Source organism: Mus caroli, unplaced genomic scaffold, assembly GCF_978045245.1.
Source record: "Mus caroli unplaced genomic scaffold, Mus_caroli_1 scaffold_13, whole genome shotgun sequence".
Taxonomy (NCBI): Eukaryota; Metazoa; Chordata; class Mammalia; order Rodentia; family Muridae; genus Mus; species Mus caroli.
This window is the reverse complement of record NW_028227268.1, coordinates 64615299-64632732: the sequence shown is the minus strand read 5'-3', so window position 1 is coordinate 64632732 and position 17434 is coordinate 64615299. Positions and strand designations below refer to the sequence as shown.

Sequence of the window (17434 nt, the reverse complement as noted above, 5' to 3'; positions counted from 1 at the left end):
AGGTAGATCTGCCTCCGAGAAATATTTCACAGTTTTAATAATTTGCTAAATTGCCTTACAGGAGAGACTGGAGCCTAGAGAGTAATGGGGGGAGGGGTAGGGGGAGTTCCTGCTTAGGCCAGGACTACTTATATAGGCACATAACTGGTTCTATACTTAAGAACCAACTTCATGATGCTCCTAAAGATAGACTTGGGAGGTAGGTCACCAACCTCTTTGTCCCTCTTCCCAGTGTGGCCACATTGAGAACATCTCTTTTTTTAATGTTCTTTATTTTTACTTGTTTAGTTGGCTTTATTAACAGGCATCAGACCTGGCTGATTAAAGCTGTCAGGCCTAAGCTCTGATTTTCAATAACTCTAATTACATCTTGAAGTCTGCAATTCATACATTGCCTCTCAGCAGGCTTGGCTCTGGTGTCCTGGAAGTCAGATATCTCCCAAGATGAAGCCCAGCCCTCTTCTCTTACAGACACTAGGGCCAGGTATCAGATTCCTCTAATGAGAGGAGACCCATGGAGAGGAGAGGGACTTCTTAAGACACCCGTTGGATAAAGGCTCACCTGCAACTCAGGGTTGTCAGATCACAGGATGATACCACGGCCTGAGAAAGAATGTCTGTCATCTCTGGGTATCTGGGTCTCTGCAGATGCCCTGTTGCCTGCCACAGTCTGAAGTATGACATTTCTGGTCCCAAGAATGAGCATAGGATGGAAAGTCCTTGAGGGGGTCTGTGGGACTATCCTGAAGCCAAATGTGCATGGGATAGGAAACAAAGATGGTGAATCCTCCAGGTCTTCAGAAAGCACTCACGCTCATGCAACTGCATCTGCCACCTTCCCCACAGTGATCACAGGTTAGCACATACCTGATTGGTTATCACCCTGGAGATTTCGCTATGCCTTGGCCTGGGAGTAGGAAGTTGTCACACAACTGGGTAGTTCCTGGCCAGTGGGGGGTGGTGTGCTTTGTTCTTCACTAATAAATGACAGTGGCTTTAGGTTGCTGTTCAGAGTGACAAGCAAGTGTATTCCTGACTGGCCTGCTGTGTAGACTTGAGGCCACTGGCAGTAGGTGACAGCCCAGCTGAGGTTAATCGAAGTCTCATCCAAGGGGCTCTGCTGGAAGTCTGACCTCTTAGCCTCACATCTTTGCAGAAACCTTCCCTATCTCAGCTTCCTCAGCTGGTCAGGGAGATATGATCCAGAGCTAGAAGCCTTCATAATCTGAGCAGGTAAGAGAGGAATGAAATGTACAGCCTTGGGCATTGACTAAGTGTCCTGCAGAAGATGCCAAGGTAAGTGGCTTGGAGCTGGGTTATCAGGAAACTCATGATTTTCTACAAGGCAGGGAGCTGAGATTCTTTTCTAGGCTGGCAAAATTCAAGGGGGCCCTGGTGATATAATCCTAGAAGGACCATCAGGATTAGCCCAGCTAACCTTGATCATCATCATCTTAGAGGCCTTGAAAGTAGGTTGCTCTCTAACTGGTACTCCTTGTAATGGACAATGGATTCCTGATCAGGCCTTGTGGTCATCTTCACCTGCCACACCCAGGGTGTGGCAAACCTCCAAGAACATGCTTCTGTGTCTGTCGAAGTTCTTGTCAACTTGGTGTGGGCAACAGGACCCTTTCCCTTGCCCAGAATCCCAGTTTCCCTCCTCCTATACCTCTACACACCGACTTCTGAGGCATCTGGAAGTCCCTGACATGCTTTTCCTGCAGCCCCCGCCTTCTTCCACACTCAGCACATCAGCTTCCCAGGAAGGTCCTCTCTGCCCTCACACACAACACACAGGCCTGGACTTGGAGAGGATGTGATCAAAGTCTGGATGATGGCAGGAAGGTGGAGGATGCGTGAGTTCCCCTGATTGTTTCTCCCCATGGCAAAAAAAATGTAGTGCATCTGTCCTAACAAGAGTTTGGCATAAAAATAGGCAGAAAGAGGAAGAAAGTGTAGAGAAACACAGTCCCTCACCCGCAGAAATGGGTATGTGTCCAGGATAAAGGAAGGGATGGGACTTTACTGAAGTGATGCTGGGGTTTCTCCTGAGAAAATGCTAGCCACATACACGATGGCCAAGCTCCGTTTCATAACTTTTGAACACAGAAGACTCCTGCATAGCTCACAAGAGGCTCTGAGGCCTTGATATGCCCTCCCTTCCTTCCTTTGCTAACCAGAGGCACAGGAAGAACTGTCCTCATGGTCTCTGTCTCTGAGAGTTCAGTTGCACTTTAGTACACTCGGCTGCATGCAAAGATTCTCTTAATTTACAATATTTTAACCTTCAAGAGAATGGCCACTAGGTATAGAAGTCAGCAGCAGCGAGGACAGAGAGAGCCTGTCCTTGACACTCATCCTACATGGTCCCTTCCTTCTGTCTCTAGCTGAGAACACTAAATTTTTCTCTGTTTCTCAGGAAGTCAGGAATAATTCTTGGTGAACATTTCTAGTGTGTGGTTGTGACAAATGGTGGTGGGGGCCAGCTCTTTATGAAATGGTGGCTCTGGAAGTGGTGAATGTGTGTCCTTAGCTAAAGGGCTGATGAGCACAATGACCCAGAACTTTCTAGCCATAGAGAGCCTCTACCTGCTCCCCAGAGGGGTAATTTCTTGACCAACTCAGCCTCTTCAGCAGTGGAAGGAGATCTAATACCTTCCAGAGCCATGCAAGAAGAATGCTTCCTGAGCAAAATTTCTTCCCAGGGAAGGATGGTACTTGCTTTGCTACCTTGGTGATGGATGTAGCATCTTTTCCAGTTTTGCATCTTTCTAAATGGCCACATCTGGCATAAAGTCAGTGTTTGATAACATTTAGCTTGTAGAATGAATGGTAAATGAGTGAATGAATGAATGAATGAACAAATGAAACACTAACAGACAATATTGCCTGACATTTGGGTTGCTGGGTTGCAAAAGCTGAGCCCCTTAGCCCTGATTACGTTGTCCTTTCTTGTCCCTTGTGCAGTGTTCATGGAGGTCACCATGTCCTGGTTCTTGGTCCTGAAGAGCCTCCTTGCCGTCTGCATCATCTCTCACTTATCTGTCAGCTCTGTGGGTAAGAGGAACAAGGGAATTTTTGTTTCAAGGGTGGGAAAAGTGGGAGTTGGGCAATAAGATGCTTTAGGGGAACTTCATGGACCACTCAAGCCTCCAGGAGTCCCTTTGACATTCATGGTTCCTTGACCCCTGGGAAAGGTTGTTGGTAACTGCAGAGATCTGGGATGGCTTTCTGAACATGTTTATTTTCACTTTGCAGAGAGTTATGCTTGTATACAAGAAGAACCACCCTTTAATAAAGAATGCTATCCTAATTCAAGCACGTGTGAATCCTCTAAAGGTTGTTTCTCCCAATGGCTGGAATTGGGAGGTAAGCCAGTTCTCAGTCTTATAGTCTTCTAGTTTACCTTTGGCTCCTTCAAGGATGGAGCTGGGAATGTGGGCTTCTGGGAGATAGTGGGGATGATGATACTGGATGTAGTCTCTAGGGTTAGAGCTGAGGTGAGACCCTGGTTCTGTTTCTTAAATCAACCTCACAGGGCTACTGGAGAACGAGGAGTGAGACCACCCTTTTTTTCCATGCTAGGGATCAAATTCATGGCGCCATGCATGCTAAGTGAACAACCTACCACTGGGCCCCATACCCATTGCACCAAACTGTCCCTCTGTTGATTTGTTCTCTTAAACAATCACAGACGGACTCTTGGAGTAAAGACACGTAAAGACAGAGAGAATGAAGGGACAGACTCATTACCTCTGGATGCTTGCTTCATCCTCTGTGTCTCAGAAGAGAACACTTCTTGGTGATGGTGGTGGGGTTTGCTTCACAGCATATCAAACATACATGCAGAAAGGCTGTTCTGAAGACAGTTGTACTGGACTAGCATTCTCGGTAACAGTGAAGAGGCATTTGACATTGAGCTATGACCATCGCTGCTGCTACACTGAACACTGTAACAAAGAGCCCATTAAGGGTGAGTATAGCTGTCTCTGAACATCTACTCTCTGCCCCGTGTCTCCTTTGCTTTTCCGAGGGCTCATCTCACTGTGCTGGGGCACAGCACTGATTCTTGTCTTTCCTTTGTATACAGCATTCCGCTCCTTGGAAATGGATTGAGTTACACACAGGCCCTTCTCCTGTGAGGTAGACTGAGTGGGGGTTAGATGGCAGGAATTGGTCTTGGGGATTTTCTCTAATGTGCACCTCATGGCTTAACTGCTTTGCTCTGCCCCTCTGGCCATCACCTACTTAATACCCCAGGTTTACGATTTGTTTTATTGAGAAGTAATCTTGCTGTGTTTTGAAAGCTTGTCCTCAACTTCTAAGTTCAAGCAGTTCTCCTGCCTCAGCCTCCAAAGTTGGAGTAGCTGGGAGCACAGGTGTGTGTGGCTCACACCTGGGCCATCCCTGGGTTATCTTTTTCTTTGAACAGCAGGTGTGTCAGGTTGTCTGCGTGACCTCTGTCTGTCTGTACTGCTGGTTTGTCTGTGCTGCGGATCTTGCTGTTGAGAGAGTCAACACCGCTGTGAAGGGAACTGCCTTAGGACTGCATTAGCGCAAAAGTAGTTTGCGGGTGGAATGAACACATGGGACTGCACAGAAATACTTTAATATTTTTTTTTTTTTTTTTTTTTGGTTTTTCGAGACAGGGTTTCTCTGTGTAGCCCTGGCTGTCCTGGAACTCACTCTGTAGACCAGGCTGGCCTTGAACTCAGAAATCCACCTGCCTCTGCCTCCCAAGTGCTGGGATTAAAGGTGTGCACCATTTTAAATTGAATGTTTTGTATATAATATTCATCAGTGAATATTTTCAGGATCATTTTCACCAAGACACCTTTTTTTTTTCCCAAAATAGGTGTGGTGTACATACATACATACATACATACACATACACACATATATTTTTAGTATAACGTTGCCTGGGTTTGATTATAAAGTATTGTGGCCTGCTTTCTTTATCGGCATATAACAGGGACTGGCAGTCCTAAAGTCAATATGTGCATCTTGATGCATTACAATAAGGAGAGTTTTTTGTCTCTGAGCACTAAACGTGTTTCTATCATACAATGTTTTTGTAATTCTGTAACCCTCAGTCCAGATTAGGGAGGAGGATAGGAAAAAGGTGTGCTTTGGCATTTTAAGTCACCATCAGAGTTACACTTACCATTACAAAAATACTGCTCTGTTGGCTTTTTAAGTACATTGTATCATGCTGAAAATACCTGAATATTTATATTTCTCTGGGTTATTTTTTTTCTTTACATACATTTTCATATGTTGAACCACTGAGACTGTAGCATTCATTTGTGGTAGGAGTCAGAGTGTTGTCCTTGTCTCCTTTGTCTTCGCATTGTCTATTATGGGAATAATAAAATTCTGCTAGTTGCTTTGAAAAAAAGAAAGAAAAAAAAAGAAGGAGAGAAAGAAAGAAAGAAAACAGATTCTCTCCTCTCCCATTATCTAGGACTTTCCCTCCAAGATAGAGAACAGAATAACTGATGAAAGCGAGGACGGCTCTGAACTCCCATGAGGTTCTACCTGGCACTCACACCCCAGTGCCTTCTCCTGAGCCTCCTCCCAGCTCATCCTCACTGCAATGATTTTTGGTAGAATTGTGGAAAACAACCTGTATTAGATGAGCAGAGAGGATAGACATGTTCTCAGCTGTTTCTTCTTTCTATTTCCCAAGATGAAAACTTTTCTCTCTCCATTCAGTGCCTGCATTATCTTCAGAACCCAATGGCGTTGAATGTCCTGCCTGCTACAGTGAATGTGGCACATGTAGACCTGTTTTACTAAAGTGCACGGGGGAGGAGACGATGTGCGTTAAGGCTACTAGCAGAGGTATGATTAGTCCCTCGGATGTTTTGTTAAAGGCACTGAAGGTCACTCATTATTATGTATTGAATTATGCCAAATGTAGCAACTGAAAACAGTGGACCATTTGTTACATCTCAGTATGTGTGGGTCTATAACTGGAGAATGGCCAGGTGCAATGGGCCTGGCCCAGGGTGTTTAGAGGTTGCTGTGTTCATTTGTCAGTTTCTGTTTCCCAGGTCACTTGTGGTTTCTGGTGAGTTTCAATTCTTTTACTTATGATCTTTTTCTAGTCTACTGCAATGTTCTCATGGTTAACTGATGGCTTTCCTCAGAGCAGATGTAAAGTAGACACACACACACACACACACACACACACACACACACACACACAGAGAGAGAGAGAGAGAGAGAGAGAGAGAGAGAGAGAGAGAGAGAGAGAGAGAGAGAGAGAGACGGGGAGCTCTATCTCAGAAGTGACACATCATTTCCTCTTGTAGACTGTTGGTAGTTTAGAGCAACCCTGATTGGACACGGATGGGAGCTGCCAAGAGACTGTGTGGGGCATCTTTGAAACCTGTCTCCACACAGAGAAAGTGCTCATATGGGGCCACGTGCTTCTAAGGTTTGGAAGGAGTCATTTGTTGGAAGGCAAGCGTTAAGGGTGGCAGGGAAGAGATGGGGGTGAAGGAATGTAACTGCTCCCAACAGAAGAGTTAGATTTGCGCACCTGTGTTGCTGTGATGTCCTGGAGGTGTAGGGTGATGGCACTTCAGAACCAGATGTCTTTACCACTGCGGCCAATGTGGCAACCAAAGCCTATGCACAAGAGCTCAAGTTTTACCTGGTGTCACTCTAAATTTAGAAAAGCAATGTTTTTTTTTTTTTTTAATATTTTTTATTGCATATTTTCCTCAATTACATTTCCAATGCTATCCCAAAAGTCCCCCATACCACCCCCCACTTCCCTACCCACCCATTCCCATTCTTTTGGCCCTGGCATGGGGCATATAAAGTATGCAAGTCCAATGGGCCTCTCTTTCCAGTGATGGCCGACTAGGCCATCTTTCGATACATATGCAGCTAGAGACAAGAGCTCCGGGGTATTGGTTAGTTCATCATGTTGTTCCAACTATAGGGTTGCAGATCCCTTTAGCTCCTTGGGTACTTTCTCTAGCTTCTCCATTGGGAGCCCTGTGATACATCCAATAGCTGATTGTGAGCATCCACTCTTGTGTTTGCTAGGCCCCGGCATCGTCTCACAAGAGACAGCTATATTTGGGTCCTTTCAGCAAAATCTTGCTAGTGTATGCAATGGTGTCAGCGTTTGGAAACTGATTATGGGATGGATCCCTGGATATGGCAGTCTCTAGATGGTCCATCCTTTCATCACAGCTCCAAACTTTGTCTCTGTAACTCCTTCCCTGGGTGTTTTGTTCCCAATTCTAAGAAGGGGCATATTGTCCACACTTTGGTCTTCATTCTTCTTGAGTTTCATGCGTTTAGCAAATTGTATCTTATATCTTGGGTATCCTAAGTTTTGGGCTAATATCCACTTATCAGTGAATACATATTGTGTGAGTTCCTTTGTGATTGTGTTACCTCACTCAAGATGATGCCCTCCAGGTCCATCCATTTGGCTAGGAATTTCATAAATTCATTCTTTTTAATAGCTGAGTAGTACTCCATTGTGTAAATGTACCATAATTTCTGTATCCATTCCTCTGTTGAGGGGCATCTGGGTTCTTTCCAGCTTCTGGCTATTATAAATAGGGCTGCTATGAACATAGTGGAGCATGTGTCCTTCTTACCGGTTGGGACATCTTCTGGATATATGCCCAGGAGAGGTATTGCTGGATCCTCCGGTAGTACTATGTCCAATTTTCTGAGGAACCGCCAGACTGATTTCCAGAGTGGTTGTACAAGCTTGCAATCCCACCAACAATGGAGGAATGTTCCTCTTTCTCCACATCCTCGCCAGCATCTGCTGTCACCTGAATTTTTGATCTTAGCCATTCTGACTGGTGTGAGGTGGAATCTCAGGGTTGTTTTGATTTGCATTTCCCTGATGATTAAGGATGTTGAACATTTTTTCAGGTGCTTCTCTGCCATTCGGTATTCCTCAGGTGAGAATTCTTTGTTCAGTTCTGAGCCCCATTTTTTAATGGGGTTATTTGACTTTCTGGAGTCCACCTTCTTGAGTTCTTTATATATATTGGATATTAGTCCCTTATCTGATTTAGGATAGGTAAAGATCCTTTCCCAATCTGTTGGTGGTTTTTTTGTCTTATTGATGGTGTCTTTTGCCTTGCAGAATCTTTGCAGTTTCATGAGGTCCCACTTGTCAATTCGATCTTACAGCACAAGCCATTGCTGTTCTATTCAAGAGTTTTTCCCCTGTGCCCATATCTTCAAGGCTTTTCCCCACATTCTCCTCTATAAGTTTCAGTGTCTCTGATTTTATGTGAAGTTCCTTGATCCACTTAGACTTGACCTTAGTACAAGGAGATAGGAATGGATCGATTCACATTCTTCTACATGTTAACAACCAGTTGTGCCAGCACCATTTGTTGAAAATGCTGTCTTTCTTCCACTGGATGTTTTTAGCCCCTTGTCGAAGATCAAGTGACCGTAGGTATGTAGGTTCATTTCTGGGTCTTCAATTCTATTCCATTTGTCTATTTGTCTGTCACTATACCAGTACCACACAGTTTTTATCACAATTGCTCTGTAGTAAAGCTTTAGGTCAGGCATGGTGATTCCACCAGAGGTTCTTTTATCCTTGAGAAGAGTTTTTGCTATCCTAGGTTTTTTGTTATTCCAGATGAATTTGCAGATTGCACTTTCTAATTCGTTGAAGAATTGAGTTGGAATTTTGATGGGGATTGCATTGAATCTGTAGATTGCTTTTGGCAAGATAGCCATTTTTACAATGTTGATCCTGCCAATCCATGAGCATGGGAGATCTTTCCATCTTCTGAGATCTTCTATAATTTCTTTTTTCAGAGACTTGAAGTTTTTATTATACAGATCTTTCACTTCCTTAGTTAGAGTCACGCCAAGATATTTTATATTATTTGTGACTATTGAGAAGGGTGTTGTTTCCCTAATTTCATTCTCAGCCTGTTTATTCTTTGTGTAGAGAAAGGCCATTGACTTGTTTGAGTTAATTTTATATCTAGCTACTTCACCGAAGCTGTTTATCAGGTTTAGGAGTTCTCTGGTGGAATTTTTAGGGTCACTTATATATACTATCATATCATCTGCAAAAAGTGATATTTTGACTTCATCTTCTCCAATTTGTATCCCCTTGATCTCCTTTTGTTGTCGAATTGTGACCTGTCCAGCAGGTCCAGTTATTCGAGGGTCTCGAGGGGACCTTCTCTTAAGAACCAAATGGGGGGTAGAGAGGGAAGAGGGCCTTGTGCGAATAAAGACACGGAAACTGTTCTGGAATGCATCAAGGCTCCAATATTTTGAGAAAGGCCCAAGGCTTAAATGCACAAGCAAAAGGGGAAGTACCGATACTTATCAGTGGGAGGATTAGGGCAATACAAGCAGAAGAAGAAGTACTTATGGGAGGGGGGCAATAGAAATTCTTTCTTTTGGCAGCTACATGGGGAAGCAGGAACTTGGTGGTATCCAGGTGTGGTCAGAACATCAGAGATGACTTAGGGCTGGAACATCCCGTGGTTGTTCTTGGAATCCATGTGTCGGTGGCCCGCTTGATCCCTTTTTCTTCTCGGGGAGAGAGGCCCAATTTATAGATCAAGAGTTGTCTTAATAGCTCCCAACAGAATTGCTCTGGCTAGGACTTCAAGTACTATGTTGAAGAGGTAGGGAGAAAGTGGGCAGCCTTGTCTATTCCCTCATTTTAGTGGGATTGCTTCCAGCTTCTCACCATTTACTTTGATGTTGGCTACCGGTTTGCTGTAGATTGCTTTTTATCTTGTTTAGGTATGGGCCTTGAATTCGTGATCTTTCCAAGACTTTTATCATGAATGGGTGTTGGATCTTGTAAAATGCTTTTTCCGCATCTAACGAGATGATCATGTGGTTTTTGTCTTTGAGTTTGTTTATATAATGGATTACATTGATGGATTTCTGTATATTAAACCATCCCTGCATCCCTGGAATAAAACCTACTTGGTCAGGATGGATGATTGCTTTAATGTGTTCTTGGATTCGGTTAGCAAGAATTTTATTGAGGAATTTTGCATCGATATTCATAAGGGAAATTGGTCTGAAGTTGTCTATCTTTGTTGGATCTTTCTGTGGTTTAGGTATCAGAGTAATTGTGGCTTCATAGAGTGAGTTGGGTAGAGTTCCTTCTACTTCTATTTTGTGGAATAGTTTGTGCAGAACTGGAATTAGGTCTTCTTTGAAGGTCTGGTAGAACTCTGCACTAAACCCATCTGGTCCTGGGCTGTTTTTGGCTGGGAGACTATTAATGACTGCTTCTATTTCTTTAGGGGATATGGGACTGTTTAGATCATTAATTTGATCCTGATTTAACTTAGGTACCTGGTATCTGTCTAGAAATTTGTCCATTTTGTCCAGGTTTTCCAGTTTTGCTGAGTATAGCCTTTTGTAGAAGGATCTGATGGTGTTTTGGATGTCTTCAGGATCTGTTGTTATGTCTCCCTTTTCATTTCTGATTTTGTTAATTAGGATGCTGTCCCTGTGCCCTGTAGTGAGTCTAGCTAAGGGTTTATCTATCTTGTTGATTTTCTCAAAGAACCAACTCCGAGTTTGGTTAATTCTTTGAATAGTTCTTCTTGTTTCCACTTGGTTGATTTCACCCCTGAGTTTGATTATTTCCTGCTACTCCTCTTGGGTGAGTTTTTTTCCTTTTTTTCTAGAGCATTTAGATGTGTTGTCAAGCTGCTACTGTGTGCTCTCTCTAGTTTCTTTTTGGAGGCACTCAGAGCTATGAGTTTCCCTCTTAGAAATGCTTTCATTGTGTCCCATAGGTTCGGGTATGTTGTGGCTTCATTTTCATTAAACTCTAAAAAGTCTTTAATTTCTTTCTTTATTCCTTCCTTGACCAAGGTATCATTGAGAAGAGTGTTGTTCAGTTTGCACGTGAATGTTGGCTTTCCATTATTTATGTTGTTATTGAAGATCAGCCTTAGTCCATGGTGGTCTGATAGGATGCATGGGACAATTTCAATATTTTTGTATCTGTTGAGGCCTGTTTTGTGACCAATTATATGGTCAGTTTTGGAGAAGGTCCCATGAGGTGCTGAGAAGAAGGTATATCCTTTTGTTTTAGGATAAAATGTTCTGTAGATATTTTGGCAAGATAGCCATTTTTACAATGTTGATCCTGCCAATCCATGAGCATGGGAGATCTTTCCATCTTCTGAGATCTTCTATAATTTCTTTTTTCAGAGACTTGAAGTTTTTATTATACAGATCTTTCACTTCCTTAGTTAGAGTCACGCCAAGATATTTTATATTATTTGTGACTATTGAGAAGGGTGTTGTTTCCCTAATTTCATTCTCAGCCTGTTTATTCTTTGTGTAGAGAAAGGCCATTGACTTATTTGAGTTAATTTTATATCTAGCTACTTCACCGAAGCTGTTTATCAGGTTTAGGAGTTCTCTGGTGGAATTGTACATTTGTTTCATAAGTACATTTGTTTCATAACTTCTGTTAGTTTCACTGTGTCCCTGTTTAGTTTCTGTTTCCACGATCTGTCCATTGATGAAAGTGGTGTGTTGAAGTCTCCTACTATTATTGTGTGAGGTGCAATGTGTGCTTTGAGCTTTACTAAAGTGTCTTTAATGAATGTGGCTGCCATTGCATTTGGAGCATAGATATTCAGAATTGAGAGTTCCTCTTGGAGGATTTTACCTTTGATGAGTATCAAGTGTCCCTCCTTGTCTTTTTTGATAACTTTGGTTTGGAAGTCGATTTTATTCGATATTAGAATGGCTACTCCAGCTTGTTTCTTCAGACCATTTGCTTGGAAAATTGTTTTCCAGCCTTTCACTCTGAGGTAGTGTCTGTCTTTTTCCCTGAGATGGGTTTCCTGTAAGCAGCAGAATGTTGGGTCCTGTTTGTGTAGCCAGTCTGTTAGTCTATGTCTTTTTATTGGGGAATTGAGTCCATTGATATTAAGAGATATTATGGAAAAGTAATTGTTGCTTCCTTTTATTTTTGTTGTTAGAGTTGGCATTCTGTTCTTTTCTGTTCTTGTGGCTGTCTTCTTTTTGGTTTGTTGAGGGATTACTTTCTTGCTTTTTCTAGGGCGTGATTTCTGTCTTTGCATTGTTTTTTTTTTTCTGTTATTATCCATTGAAGGGCTGGATTCGTGGAAAGATAATGTGTGAATTTGGTTTTGTCGTGGAATACTTTGTTTTCTCCATCTATGGTAATTGAGAGTTTGGCCGGTTATAGTAGCCTGGTCTGGCATTTGTGTTCTCTTAGTGTCTGTATAACATCTGTCCTGGCTTTTCTGGCTTTCATAGTCTCTGGTGAAAAGGCTGGTGTAATTCTGATAGGTCTGCCTTTATATGTTACTTGACCTTTTTCCCTTACTGCTTTTAATATTCTCTCTTTATTTAGAGCATTTGTTGTTCTGATTATTATGTGTCGGGAGGAATTTCTTTTCTGATATAGTCTATTTGGAGTTCTGTAGGCTTCTTGTATGTTCATGGGCATGTCATTCTTTAGGTTTGGGAAGTTTTCTTCTATAATTTTGTTGAAGATATTTGCTGGCCCTTTAAGTTGAAAATCTTCATTCTCATCAACTCCTATTTTCCGTAGGTTTGGTCTTTTCATTGTGTCCTGGATTTCCTGGATGTTTTGAGTTAGGATCTTTTTGCGTTTTGTATTTCCTTTGATTGTTGTGCCGATGTTCTCTATGGAATCTTCTGCACCTGAGATTCTCTCTTCCATCTCTTGTATTCTATTGCTGATACTCGCATCTATGGTTCCAGATTTCTTTCCTCGGGTTTCTATCTCCAGTGTTGCCTCACTTTGGGTTTTCTTTATTGTGTCTACTTCCCTTTTTATGTCTTGGATGGTTTTATTCAATTCCATCACCTGTTTGTTCGTGTTTTCCTGCAATTCTTTAAGGGATTTTTGTGTTTCCTCTTTAAGATCTTCTACCTGTTTAGCTGTGTTCTCCTTATTTCTTTAAATGAGTTATTAAAGCCCTTCTTGATGTCCTCTACCATCATCATGAGATATGCTTTTAAATCTGGGTCTAGATTTTCTGCTGTGTTGGGGTGCCCAGGACTAGGTGGGGTGGGAGTGCTGCGTTCTGATGATGGTGAGTGGTCTTGATTTCTGTTAGTAGGATTTTTACGTTTGCCTTTTGCCATCTGGTAATCTCTGAAGCTAGTTGTTATAGTTGTCTCTGGTTAGAGCTTGTTCCTCAGGTGACTCTGTTAGCCTCTCTCAGCAGACCTGGGAGACTAGCTTTCTCCTTAGTTTCAGTGGTCAGAGTATTCTCTGCAGGCAAGCTCTCTTCTTGCAGGGAAGGTGCCCAGATATCTGGTGTTCGAACCTGCCTCCTGGTAGAAGTTGTGTTCCACTCACCAGAGGTCTTAAGATCCCGTGGAGAGTCCTGTGAGGACCTTGGGGGTGTCTGAAAACTCCGAGTGCAAGGCACCCTGATGCTGGAGTGGACTGGAAGGGACTTGTGCCCTGATCAGGCCGGGTTATCTGCTTCCCTAGTTAATGCAGTCTCAGGTCCGGCATGATTGGATTGGAGCAGACGCTGTGTTCCACTCACCAGAGGTCTTAGGATCCCGTGGGGGATCCTGTGGGGGTCCTTGTGGGTGTCCGGAGACTCTGCGGGCAAGGCACCCTGGTGCTGGAGTGGACTGGAAGGGACTTGTACGCCACCTTCTTTATTGCTTTCAGCTTTTAATAGTTCTTAGACAAAAGTTCTCTACTTAAGAAAGAATTACCTCTTAGATAAAATGTTACAAAAGAGAAGAGTTATCGAAAGGTTTCAATAACAAGTTGAAAGCAGTGTTCCATACTGTAAGCTCATTGGCAGCGCAAAGCACCAGTTTTTACATGGCCTAGCCGCATCACAGTGCACACAGTGGCTTCATCCTTGGACCTGAATGTTTTTACTTGAACACAAATTTGTCCCAAGCTCTATATGTCTTTTTTTTTTTTTGTGGAATTATGAAAGCTCATTGTATTTCTTATTATGCAGCCTTTACTTACTATTCTGAGGAGTGGGCACATTCTATTCTTGATTCTAACCTTATTACAGTTTTCTAGTAAAACAACTAAAAACATTTCTTAAAACATTCTTTTTAAAAAAATATCATTTGAATCAAACCAGGCATTCTATAAAATCATTCATTTATCTAATCAGCATTAATTCATAAAAGTTCATCCTCATGTTGATCTGCAGGAAATTTGCCCAATAGGGTAGGTGGATGCCCAGGGATTGTTAGACTATGTAGTAGTGATAGAAGAGGCATAGCAACAGGAAGAAGCAATTTAGGGATGAAGTCTCTTGGTCCTTGTCTCTCAGAGCTCACCTATCACAGACCATACAAAACAAACAAAACCAAAACCAAAACAAAGCAAAACAAAATGGTGGGCCAAGTTCATAAAAGTCATCTGCTAGCCTTACCTTTCCTAGGTGGCTCCTGACAGGGCCCATCTGCCATTGAGACAGGAACTTGGGAAAGAGCTGTAGGATTTTTCTTTCTGGAATGCACAGTTAGAGGGAGGGGCTGACAAGTCTTTCCTGAACAATATATGGAAAACTGCATGGAACCATAGACTCAGTGGCTTTTTGGGAGCTGATTAAGTGGTGGACTGGGATTTTGTTGGGACTGGAGGCAAGCTGCACTTTTATTAAGAAAGAGTTCTGACAGACAAGAAGTCCTGGGGCAAGCAAGGGAAGGGCCCTTTGTCCAGAGGAGTTGATGTGAATGAGGAAAATAGGGCATCACAGAATTCAAAAGATGATTCAAACCATGTACAGTGGGACAGGCTTCTATCTCAGCTTACCTTGGAAAGAGATGTCCTGTGCATTCTATAGTTATCCTCAGAGGGAACTCAAAGCCCTCAGAAGGATGTCAGTTTGTGAGAGATCCACAATATTTCCCTCCAGGTGGGGAAGGAGAGAAAGGGTAGAGTGGGGAAGGCAAGTTATACCTGAAGGGTTTTAGCCAAAAGTTGAGACCCTGCATCTAGCCTTCATCCTCTCCTGCATCAAACTCATCTGTCCTGCTGAATGGGTACCCAGAGGCCTCATTGTTAGTCTTGTGTCTGAGACACAAGGGTCATTTTAAGGTTCCTTCTATACAGAAGAGACAGTAGGGCCAGAGGACAAGAAGGCCCAGCTTCTACATGGATGGAGCAGTGCTCATGATCTCACACAGAGGTGGGAGTGGTGGATTCTGGACCATTTTGGCAGTTTCCTTTCAAAGGATGTGGGTGAGGAGGGGAGATGAAACGAGAGCGAAAGAGTGATTCTTGGGTCTTTTCACTAACAGGAACGGAAGAGAACCAAGACATCATTAAGATAAAGTCATGGGCTGTGCGACCAAGACTGCCTGCAACCTGAAGAACTTGACCATCACAGATAATCTTAAATTTGATACCTCCTGTGTCAATGGGAGCCCTCTGCTCAGGCCTATCCTATCTGTTTTGACGAGTCTTTTTCTAATGAAAGCCTTGCTTTGATCCTTTGGGGACTGCCACTCCCATGATCTTTCACATTTAAACACACCCACAACCTTTGGTGACTCCTTTACCCAACAGAGGATATATAAAAACCAGTGGTTGATTGAGACTCCTTCTTTTTTCTTTCTGGACACAGAACATTTCATGAGACTGATCTCTTTCTTGTCCCTATTCACACCCTCAGCCACACACCCCAGGGAACAGCCTTTTACAGTATTAACAATTTACACTCTTAATTTGCAACTGTCCATTGCTAATGAAAAGATTTATTTTTATTTTTTTATCTTTTTTTGAAAGGCTCTCACTATGTACCTCTGGCTAGCTGTAGTTCCCTGTGTGGATAAAGCTGGCCTGGAACTGAGAGTTCGACCTATCTTGAGGCAGCTGGTTATGTCACACCTACAGTCAGGAAGCAGAGGCAGGAGAGCATGGATGCTCAGCTTGATCTCTCCCCTTTGTTCACTCCCAGACCCCAGCTCATGAACTGCTGCCACTCGTGTCCATAGTCCCAACTCAAAGACCCAACATAGAAACTTTCACAGATAAGCTCGGAGATTTGTCTTCAGGGTGATTTAAGTTGACAATCACTATAAACCATCATGGCAGGAAACAGACCAGGGGATAAAACAGTCCCATTTCCTATAGTAGGGAAGATCCCAGAATTCCAGACAGGCCACCAGAATGGTCAAGTTAAAAGGTTACTTTGCATTTTACTTGTCACTTTGCCTTCTGTGGAATTTAAATAAGAATAGCTCTCATAGGCTCACATGTTTGAATACCTGGATCCCAGTTGGAGGGACTATTTGGGAGGGATTAGGAGGTGTAGTGGTGGGGTTTGAGAGACATTCATTATTAGCTCTCTGCTTCATGGTTGTTGTTTCAAGATATGAGCTCTCGGCTACTGCTTCAACACCATGCCTGCCTGCTGCTATGCTCCCCACCATGACGGTTATGGAGTTATCCTCTGGAACTGTGAACCCCCAATAAACTCTTTCTTTTAGAAATTTCTTTGGGGTCATGGGGACTTCACAGTAATAGAAAAGTAACTAAGACATCATCCTTGGAAACGTAGTAGCATCAAAATCCCCCTTTTAATAAGAATAGCAAGGATCAGGACCTGCTAAAGTGGTCTTATTTTAATTTGATCATTTCTGTAAAGATCTTGCCTTGGACTGGAGAGATGGTTTAGAGGTTAAGAGCACTGACTGCTTTCCCAGAGATCATGAGTTCAATTCCCAGCAACCACATGGTGGCTCACAACCATCTGTACTGGGATCAGATGCTCTCTTCTGGCGTGTCTGAAGACAGCCACAGTGTACTCACATACATACAATTAAAGAAAAAACAAACATACAAACAAACAAACAAACAATCTTGTCTTGTCAACTTGACACAAACCAGGGTCACCTGGGAAGAGAGAACCTCAACAGAGAAAAATGCCTCCATCAGACTGGCTTGTAGAGAAATTTGTGGAGCATTTTCTTGATTGATGTTTGATGTGGGGCCCAGCCCACTGTGGGCAGTACCATCCCCAGCCAAGTGTTTCTGGGAGGTGTAAGAAGGAGGATAAACATAAGCCTGAGGCGCCAGCCTGTAAGCAGTGCGCCTCCATGATACTACATTTCCTGTCTCCTGGTTCCTACCTTGAGTTCCTGCCCTGGCTTTCCTCCATGATGTAACCCTAAGATGAAATAAAGACTTTCCTCTCCAAGTTGCTTTGGGGGATGGCGTTTATTACAGCAGTAGAAAGTAATCTAGAACACTCTCTTGCCACAGCACTCGCAGAGCAGAATCATTATCAAATGTGGGGGTTTCACTGAGCCCACAATGAGTGATCATAGTGAATACACACTTACAGAAGGTACATCCCAGCTGTCGCTCCAGTGTGGAACAGTTGGCACAACTCAGATTGCCAGAAGACAGTCGATTGTGTAAGCCATTTTC

At 43.0% G+C, this 17434-nt stretch overlaps 1 protein-coding gene across 1 annotated transcript; it reads left to right on the top strand.

Moving 5' to 3' along the window:
• Nucleotides 1-1027: 1027 nt before the first annotated feature.
• Nucleotides 1028-17201, top strand: LOC110304493 (protein RoBo-1-like). The gene is given in 9 exon segments (XM_085829998.1): nt 1028-1233; nt 2968-3057; nt 3259-3369; nt 3830-3973; nt 5716-5853; nt 6912-6920; nt 15336-15438; nt 16382-16410; nt 16413-17201. Coding segments are annotated over 8 exon segments (684 nt in total). The 5' UTR covers nt 1028-1233; nt 2968-2972; the 3' UTR covers nt 16478-17201.
• Nucleotides 17202-17434: the final 233 nt, after the last annotated feature.